Here is an 8,376-nt window from a genome sequence, read left to right as displayed (position 1 = left end):
AACTATTGAACTTAATATACTCAATATCTCACGGTATATAGCATGTTATTATTGCTTATTTTATAAAAATATAATTTTCGTACTCTTACAAAATACCATCTTTGCCGCAACAATTAAATTGAAGCAAGCAATGTCTATAACATTTATCTATTATCTATGGTGATACATCGGCCATCGATATGTCGCGTTGCTCGTGTTGCCCTTGAGTCCATCCATAAAATTACTGTTTTTTTTTTAAAAAGCCGTAATAATCTAGACAAAGTTAGATTAAATAAAATTTGTTTGATAGTAAGAAGTGTTTTCATGTGATTGACGTGGTTAAAATTGTGGTGAAGTGCAGAAATCGTATAGCGTCACCTGACTGCGCTCATTGTCATTTCCCGCCATTGTGGTTGCTAAAAGTAATTTCGATTTTCTGCTATCTTAGAACTGTTTAGATGCAGAATCATTAATTTGTGTTATTTAGTGGCTGAGTTATGTCATTGCACGGTAATGACGTTTGTTTATTAGAAATAGAAGATTATAACTTATACGAAGAAGAAGCATCTGATCACGCTAGTTCAAGGTAGGTGTAACCGGCGTGGTTATAGATTTTTTTGTCATACCTTAATCGTGGTCATTTGATTAAGTTTAAGGGTAATATTTTCTTTTACAATAACATTTAATCCTTATGTTTATGTTATACACATGATAGTGAGGTCATTTGTGGTTGCTCCCGCCCGTGCCGGTCTGTAGTCAGCTGTTGAGCCGCCATGTTTGGACGGATGAAATAGGCGTAGTAAACGCTGTACATAATATTACAATTACTATACGCATGCTTAAATTAAAATCATATTGTTACAAAAAACTTTTGTTTCATGACAATACCGCGTATTTTTTAATAAGAACATGAATTAAACACATTTTGTAAATATTGGTTACTAATTCTTTTATTACTGCCTATATGCTATGTACAAACATATGATATTAACTCCATAATTTTAATAATAAATATTTAATTTTTTGTATCTAATTCATAAACTTTTTCTCAATAACAATAGAAACATTTTGTAAAATTCAATAGTATAAGAAAAATTAATAAAGATATTTTACAAAAAAAAAAAAATTAAAATAAAGATAGTGAAAATTCTGCTATTTACTAAAAAATAAAATTGTTTACAGAAGTGAAAAAAATTCTTCGCCAGGAAGTAAAACTATGGAAGCGGAAAAGAGGATTCGACGTGAAATTGCCAACAGCAATGAACGTAGAAGAATGCAGAGTATAAATGCAGGCTTTCAAGCTTTGCGCACTTTACTACCACGCCATGAGGGTGAAAAACTTAGTAAAGTAAGTTATAACTTGTTCTTATTGGTTAAAAGTATTTTCAGACATATTTCTAACAACTTTTAGAAGTTGTTAAAAGTTGTGTGGGTTAAAAACATGAGGTTCATCTGTCATATAAATAATGTATTGTATTGGATATCAAATCTTTAAAACTATGTCACTTGTTTGATTGTATATTACGATAGATGGATTTGTTAAGACAAAATCTTGGCAAAAATGAGAATATTTAGATAAGAATAAATTAGCTAATAATTCTAAAATTCTATTGTAATGTAAGTAATTAGTGTTTGTGTTTATGAATAAATATTTTACTAACCTAATATCTGTATAGTATCATACAGTTATCAACTACTTATCATGTAAATAATTCTTAGGAATGTTTAATTAATATCCATATTTTCTTAATTTATAGGCTGCCATATTACAACAAACCGCTGAATACATATATTCTCTTGAGCAAGAGAAAACGAGACTACTTTCACAAAACTGTCAATTAAAGAGATTGCTGAATCAACATGAAGGAGGTGATATACCTATTAAAAAAAGAAAAAATGAAGTTATGCCTGTTCATGTTCCATCAATAATTCCTGACTCAACTGATGACACTCTTACAAGTTCAATATCACCAGAACCAGTTGCAGTCATAACAGTTTCAAATATGTCGCAGAAAAAAGAACCTGAAAACAGTGAATTACGAGTGCAGCTTGAACGTGAACAGCGATTGCGTCGTTTATTGGAGGAGAGACTTCATTCTTTAGAGTCACAAGTGTACACTGAATCTGATAAAGAGCTTCCTCCGCCAGTGGTACACTATGAAGAAACTGATATTGCCGAGTGTAAGTTGGAGAAAGAAGAGGGTGAATCAAAGTTAGTGGAAACACCAGTTGTCGCTCCTCTATTAGAAGCTGCTATTAAAGCTGAACCAAGGGTTGAAGTCGAGGTTCTACCAGATGCTACTCATGATGCTTCATCACGCTTGTATCTTGCTAGCACTAGCCGTCAAAATTTAGAAACAATAGTAGAGGCCATTCGTCACCTAGAGGGTGATCATTTATTCAGAGAGGAAACAGGTGATGCACCACTTGCATTGACCAAAAAGGTTGACCGTGCGCCACCACAAAGACCTGGAGTTATTGTAGTGAAGCATTCGTGATTGCATTGAACTAGTCTCGGACTTTCAGCTCAATAAAAGGCTTCTGTTGAAAGATCCCTCCTGATCCTCCTCGAATATAGTTTTGTAATTTTAGTTGTATAGTTGTCTTTCCAAAGTGACAAATTGATAAGTCTGCGTTTTGTTTATTTTAACATATTGAAGTTAAGTTGAATAAAATATTAATGTTAGATGCATGATATGTGACATAAGTCTATTGGCGCTGTGCTTAGTTTAGTCTCAAATATTATTATGATGAATGATTATTAATTTACTCAGGCTTATTATTAGATAAGTAAATGGACCGAAGATTGTCTAAGATGAGTAAGAATTGGTAAAAAGGGTAGCATGTCACTTGCCGATATCTTTTTACAAGTAATACTGATAAATTAATTTGGATTGTTGTAAATATAATTATTAATTTAAATTTGTCAAATGTAACCTTTGTGTTTTTTTTATTTAGTAGTAAATTAAAAAAATTATATTTAAATCAAATTGAAACAGGATATAAAATAAAGAACATTGTATTTACCCATAAATAGTATTGGATCAGTGTAAAAAGCAATAAAAATAGACACTAGGTGGTTGTTAGCGATAGAAAAGCAATAATAACTGGTTACTTAATTATTTGCAAGAATGGACTATTTAGTCATATATCGGGATGCTCATATGTATTATATGTAATATGGATTCCTAATTTTTTTATTTGGTTAACAGCAGTAACATTGGAATTATCATCTCTGATACATTTTGTGTTAGTGTTTTATGCTTTTCCTACAATTGTATAATTTTTAATAATAAAGCAACCATTTTCTAATTCTCAATTAAATTCTTAAATCTGGCTTAAGGTTTTTACCTTAGATTGCTAAGGTAATGTTATGCCAAAGTTAACTAAAATTTATAACATATATAAAATTAAATTTTCCTACTTGTCCAGTGTATGTCCCCTTTAAAATAAATTCCACTGCTTACTTTAAATTTGATATTAGTAGGTTATTATTAGTGGCTATTGTCGAACTTTAGTAAAGCATTCCAAGTGGTTCAAGTCTCGCTTTATAAGTAAATATACTTACAAAATGTAGGTTATGTATAAATTAATCACCTGGTTAGATTTTTGTATAGACTATTATAATTGCCTTTAAACATTCTTAAAATATTTGTTTAAATAGGTAGCCATATTAATATTATTATTTGTTTGTAACAAAAATACACTTTATTTTAAATCATAATGAATCTCAATAGGATGAGATGTATTCTTGCTGTTTACATTGCTAAAGAATTTATTGCAAACAGCTATATGGCCGGTCTAAGCTGTTTTGTAATTTGGTTACACCAAGACAGAATATTTAAATATTAAGTGTGATCTGTCCTAATATATGGTGAAATAATTGTCACCAATTTGAACTTTTTTATGATGTGGGAAATGTTTGATATTTATGGATTTCCATAATCATAATTTTTATACATTTGAAAGTAATTTTATCATTTGCTATGATGTGCTGACCTTTTTGTTAAAATCTAACCAGCAGTGCTTTTTGTTAATATTTTCTTTAGTAAGTTTGATATTTTTAATTTGACTCAGCAACAGAGTGATATACAATGTATTATATAAAAAATAGTGCCGTGATCCTAGACATTGGATCATTGAATTTATTAAGACTGATCATTAATTCATTATTAAGTTACGCTAGTTCGATCCACCATACTGGTCATATGAGTGTGAATGTGTGCATTTTTAATTATGTAATAATTTATATGTGTGTATGAAATAGTGATACTGAAGTCTATATTAGGTTTTAAACTGACAGATTTTCTGAGATTCTTATGATCTAGCAATAATTGAGTCAATGTTATAGGTAAATAAAATTATTGAAAAAAAAAAAAAATTTAGAATCTCTCTAACTCTGTTAGTTTTGAATAAGCTATTTGTTCCATGACTGATTGTAATTTATTTTTGCATGTGTTTCTTACCTTGAACTATTTGGGACAGTACTTTAGTTAATCGCAGAGTAAGCATAACAAACCAGTGATTTTAAGAAGAGAACATTTTCATTGATCACATAATGTAGTTATTTTTATGTAAATAAACCAAGATAGTAATTACATAATATGTTAATGAAATGTGACTTTCTTATAATATTTTTTATCTCTGCTATTAATTAAACAAGATCTTTAGAACTAATTTACACGCTCTGTTACTGAGTCCCTAGTTGTAAGGAGTTGTCTGCCTACCGCCTTTTACATTATGTCAGTATAGGATTATAAAATAATGTAACATAACGGACTTGGTTATACTATTAGTGTAGTCAAAGTATCTAGTGTTAAGAGATTTTAAGTCAAAGAAAGTAAGTTAAATTGTTTAAAATGTGTTATTATTTATGTCTTAAAGTATTAAAATGGTTATTTCTTATTAATTAGTTTGTAAATCGTAATCTTCAGTATATTAATTACAGCTTTGTTTTTGCGCCTTTGAAAACGATTAAACGTTTTATCATCTTAAATAAAATTATTTCATAATGACTACATTTAGATCATGTCTATATTTGCGAAAATAAATATATTGAATAGTGCTATTGTATTAAAATAAATAAATATAGGTATAAAGTTTTTGTTGTCAATCAAAACTTAATACATTTTCTACACTCTATCTCATGTTCTTTATTGTTAGAAATTAATATTGTAATTGCAATTTTACAAATTCCATAATACATACAATTTTTTATGCATTTTATTATTTGTTTAAAATAGCATTGATTATGTTAAAGAACATATTAAATCAGTTTGAAGAGTCATTTTGTAATTAGAGATGGGGTGAAATAGTAAATTTTTAGTGTACAGTTTGTAATCCTAAACCACCTGCTTTTATTATAAATGAATATTCTATGTAGTTATAGGCGCATTGTAAAATATATTTTCATCCAATCTCTAATTGACTCAAGTTCCTATACATAGATAGTTATGGTCAATATTTTTTACAGCTCGTAATAAGGATATTAACGATAAAGTGTAGAAAACTACGCATGAATGTTTCCTTTTTGATATGAAGATGGTAAAAATATTTCCTCTGATTTTAATTGTATCACATTTGACCTACATTTACGAATATTTATAAAATATTGATATTACTGTGTTTTATTTACCCATACCAAATAAAAATACCACAATATCAGTTTTTAAGAACTCAGTGTGATGTCATCTCACGGCTGAATTGTCAGACCAGAAGGCTATTTTATAATAAAAAAGATGCTGCTATCTCTTTTTTTGATGTGCACGATTAGAGTACATTGAGTCATGTCATATCGAATGGATTTGAAGGTTAACCCTTCGTATGCCTCATGAACACACCATGAGAAATGCTGTATCTGCAGCCGATTTATCAGGTGAAAGAGAAAGAACATATAGCGTACGACCTAAGAAAGAGATGGTTTTATTTGTCTCTTTCATAGGTAGCACGCTGTGATAGATATAAACTAAACATCTTTTTGATAATATTATCGAAGTTTTTTGTATACTCTTTTTTTATCATTAGCTCATATCTAGAATTTTTAAAATATTTGTTGAATAAAAGTCGATGTTTTACCCCTTTATTATGATATTTTTTACAACACAATATTAATTACGTTAATTGTATTAGATTTAACACAAAACCACAATCTAGATTTTACGAATAAGCTTAATGACGTAAAAAAAACTATTGTAGGGATTATGTTATCGCAGACTGGAAGATTTTTTTGATTATTCTCGGCTATGAACGTATAATTGGTAAAAAAACTTTTATATTATATAAGCCAATACTTCATTAAACCCTTGTATTTAAATCTTGCATTGGCTGCATTTTATTTTATTTATTTATTAAGGTTTACCAACAGTTGTATACATTTAAAAATATATATATTTACATAGAATATCATAACAACTAATTATAGGTAAACACCGCTTGTAACGCATTGTAAGTGTACTGTATAATATCTTCCCTCTTTGGCATAAAAGTTTATGAACTTGAAACTTAAATAGTCTTTTTTATAAATATGTAAGCACAAAATATTTGCAAGAACAAGGATCATCGGATAAGGTACTTGTATATACAGCAGCATCGTCAACAATTGTCCTCAAACCTTCGATAGATTATCTTAATTAATAGCAAAGTTGCTAATCTTTAACTTGATTTTGCAAAAGTGAATCCAGTTCATGGTCAAAAATTAAATATTGAAAGATCATATCATTTTAACTAATAAGCGACGGCGAAATTTGCGCGCCAACATGATTTTTTCGAACGAAAACGAAATTAAATTGCGAAATGTTCTCGAATAAAATTAACAATAGTAAAGTGATATGTCTATCACGGAATAGTCATCATCATTCATCTCGTGCTTGACGATGAAAGAAAAGGTGAAGGAATTTCACTGAAATTCATCTATAAGTGTATTCCCCAAACCCTCATTGGAGCAGCGTGGTGGAATAAGCTCCATACCTTCTACTCAAGGTGAGAAGGCAATAGTCCAGTCGTAGGACATGCACCGGCTGGTACTGACCTGCATAGCATACAGAACATTTTTTGCAGTTAAATATTCCATTATACCCCAAACCACGATTAAATCCACATAGATGTCGTTTTAAACTTTCTCATCAATCGTAAAATTAATTCTACCAATATGTTGCAAATAAATATTCATAAAGATAATTTAACATCATTTTATCGTCTTAACATTAACATCTTTTTAAACCCCTATGCAAACAGAGGGGTTGTTAAAAGTTCAACGTGCTTGTCTGTCTGTGGCATCGTAGCTCCTATACGGGTGAACCGATTTCGATTTAGTTTTTTTTTTTATTGGAAATGTGACATAATCGAGTGTGTCTTTAACTATGAATAAAGAAAGCATTTCGGCTTTTTAGAGTTCATACCCCCATTATAAATAATGTAAATAAAACATTTTACAGAGTATATAAAGTAAAGCATGTGAATGAACCACTGCTGACTTAACGCCTGTTTCCTGTAAAGAGAAGGTTTGGAGCTTTTTCAACCACGCTGCTTCAATGCGGATTGGTGGATACTCATGTGGCAGAATTTCAATAAAATTAGACGCATGTAGGTTTCTGTTTGGAATTTGTAAAAACTTCAAAAGGTACTAAAAATTGTCTACGGTCTCATCTCAATTTTTTTCATGAGATAGTTTTGACAGTCCGCCTCAAGGCTGCGTGTGAGCAAGGTCTATGTCAGTTAAATCCGTGACAATTAACACTTTAATAGTGTATAAGTAAATTTACAAAGACTAAAGAGCAAAAATAGCAATAATACAGTTTCCTCGCGATGTTTTCCTTCGCCGCCGAATACGAGATGAATTATAAAAACAAATTAAGCACATGAAAATTCAGTAGTGCTAAACTGGAATTGAATCCGCGATCATCGGTTCAGATTCAGGCGTTCTATCCTCTAGGCCATCTCGGCTCTATGAGTATATCCTTATTATTATTAATAGTATAAATGCGAGAGTGAGAAGTTGTTAATAAACAATAAATTAATTAATAATGCTTATATTAAAACATAGTTACTTTTTCAATATTTTCAACAGATGATTTGAATTTTGAAATAGAGAGTTGACTATCTAGTTAATTCAGGAAATAAGCTATTATATTGCTTACAACGTCTAACAATGAAACTGTTTCCTGTGAATTTATTTCTGGTTAATGTCATAGTAAAAGTACATTTATGAATAAAATTTATTCCAGTGGGTAAAGTTAAGATTAGAGAAGGTTAATCAATTCATCGTTGTTGTGTAATATGTTAAGTAAAGTAATATAGATAATTAGAAAAGTTTGGGTTGCCGCTTCTCAGCTAAGCTTAGCTAATATTTATGTTTGTTAACCTTAATTTTATGTATAAATTAAAAACTATTTTTCTCTG

At 29.8% G+C, this 8,376-nt stretch overlaps 1 protein-coding gene across 2 annotated transcripts; it reads left to right on the top strand.

Annotated features, from left to right (window-relative positions):
• Nucleotides 1-178: 178 nt before the first annotated feature.
• Nucleotides 179-5,596, top strand: LOC126771059 (transcription factor AP-4). 2 transcript variants are annotated; one of them, XM_050490744.1, is made up of 3 exons: nt 179-565; nt 1,162-1,327; nt 1,737-5,596. In XM_050490744.1, exons 1-3 carry the CDS (start codon nt 477-479, stop codon nt 2,475-2,477), a joined length of 996 nt encoding a protein of 331 aa, XP_050346701.1. In that variant the 5' UTR covers nt 179-476; the 3' UTR covers nt 2,478-5,596. The 2 variants fall into 2 exon arrangements, with proteins under 2 accessions (XP_050346701.1, XP_050346702.1); XM_050490745.1 differs by having other exon boundaries at nt 468-569; nt 1,165-1,327.
• Nucleotides 5,597-8,376: the final 2,780 nt, after the last annotated feature.

Source organism: Nymphalis io, chromosome 10 (assembly GCF_905147045.1).
Source record: "Nymphalis io chromosome 10, ilAglIoxx1.1, whole genome shotgun sequence".
In the NCBI taxonomy this organism is placed as follows: Eukaryota; Metazoa; Arthropoda; class Insecta; order Lepidoptera; family Nymphalidae; genus Nymphalis; species Nymphalis io.
Note: the sequence above shows the minus strand (reverse complement) of the source record. Positions and strands in the feature narration are given on the sequence as shown.